The following is a 1,179-nucleotide window of genomic DNA, read 5'->3' as shown; positions in this document are numbered from 1 at the left end:
CCTGGTGCACCGAGTAAGCTGACTGGCCATGGAGCAGGGGAGGGCAGATGGACAGATTGTACTGTAACGGCTGGCCCAAGAGGGAATAGCGACCATCACCCTGTGCGGGACCTCCAGGCCGGGGGAACTGTGTGAGGACAGGAAGGGGACTAAGTCCTGTGCAGACGTTGCTGAGGCTGGTGACAGGAGAGGGTGCTGGAGACTGAGTAGGAGATGTGACAGGGCTGCTGCTCATCTGTGTGTTGGCCTGGGGGCTGCTCTCAGGACTGTACAGGTCTCCAGGTTTCTGACCCCGCTGGTCCATGCTGTAATATTTACAGTGACTCCACTGGACCATGGATGGGTTCTGGAGAGGCTGGGGTCCATTAGGGACATTCAGCTGCATGACCACCACACCTGGTCCAGAAGGTGACGCTCCTGAGTACTGCTGTGGCATCTGTGGTGGACTGCAGTGGGAGGGAGACTGAGGCATCTGGTACTGCTCAGAGCCAGGAGGCTGCAGAAACCCCACAGAAGGGCTTGTACCGTTCTGCTGAGCTGGTGGGATCATGCTGTAATACACTGGAACACCCCCTGCTGGGAGGGCCCCCTGCACAGATTGGCTTGCAGGGACCAGCATGGCTTGCTGGAAAGGTGGCTGGACCATATTTTGTGAGTCATTACCCACTGGGACTTGGTAAGAAGGCAGTGGAGTGTACTGAACCACCAGGCCTTGCATCTGGCCCCCAATGCCGCTCCTCTGGTTGCTGAGCAGGCCCTGGTTCTGTGGCTGCTGGACCCCAATCATGCCTTGGTAAGCCGCTTGCTGCTGGTTAGGCATCATGGGCTGTAAACCAGGCTGCTGGGATGGCTGAGGCAGCTGCTTACCACGCTGGGGGCTGTATGCCACCGGGTGAGACAGAGGTCGGTATTGCTGGTTGGAGTTGGGGTACTGTCCAGGGGAACAGTAAGACACCTGGGTCTGTTGAGGGGGCTGCATGTAGCCCTGGGGTGGCAGGACTTGCTGAGTAGGTGGTACATGGCTAGAGGTGGAATAGTTGGAAGTAGGGAGGGGCTGCCCTGTAGAAGCCATGATGAAGCTAGTCTGCTGAGGGTGCTGGGAGATAAGTGGGGGCTGGAACAGAGCTGAGGATGGGTCAGCTGCTTCAGTAGAACCTTGGCGACTAAGGCTCATTTGTC

General features: G+C 57.9%; 1 protein-coding gene across 1 annotated transcript; it reads right to left on the bottom strand.

Annotated features, from left to right (window-relative positions):
- Nucleotides 1–4: 4 nt before the first annotated feature.
- On the bottom strand, nucleotides 5–1,174 carry LOC104983978 (R3H domain-containing protein 2-like; the record flags this gene model as incomplete). Its single annotated transcript, XM_010833583.1, has 1 exon — nucleotides 5–1,174. A coding segment is annotated over one exon (1,170 nt), but the record flags the coding sequence as incomplete, so codon positions are not given.
- Nucleotides 1,175–1,179: the final 5 nt, after the last annotated feature.

This window comes from Bison bison, unplaced genomic scaffold (assembly GCF_000754665.1).
Source record: "Bison bison bison isolate TAMUID 2011002044 unplaced genomic scaffold, Bison_UMD1.0 scf7180017464037, whole genome shotgun sequence".
NCBI classification, from domain to species: Eukaryota; Metazoa; Chordata; class Mammalia; order Artiodactyla; family Bovidae; genus Bison; species Bison bison.
The sequence above is the reverse complement of the archived record's forward strand: the minus strand, read 5'-3'. Positions and strand labels throughout refer to the sequence as shown.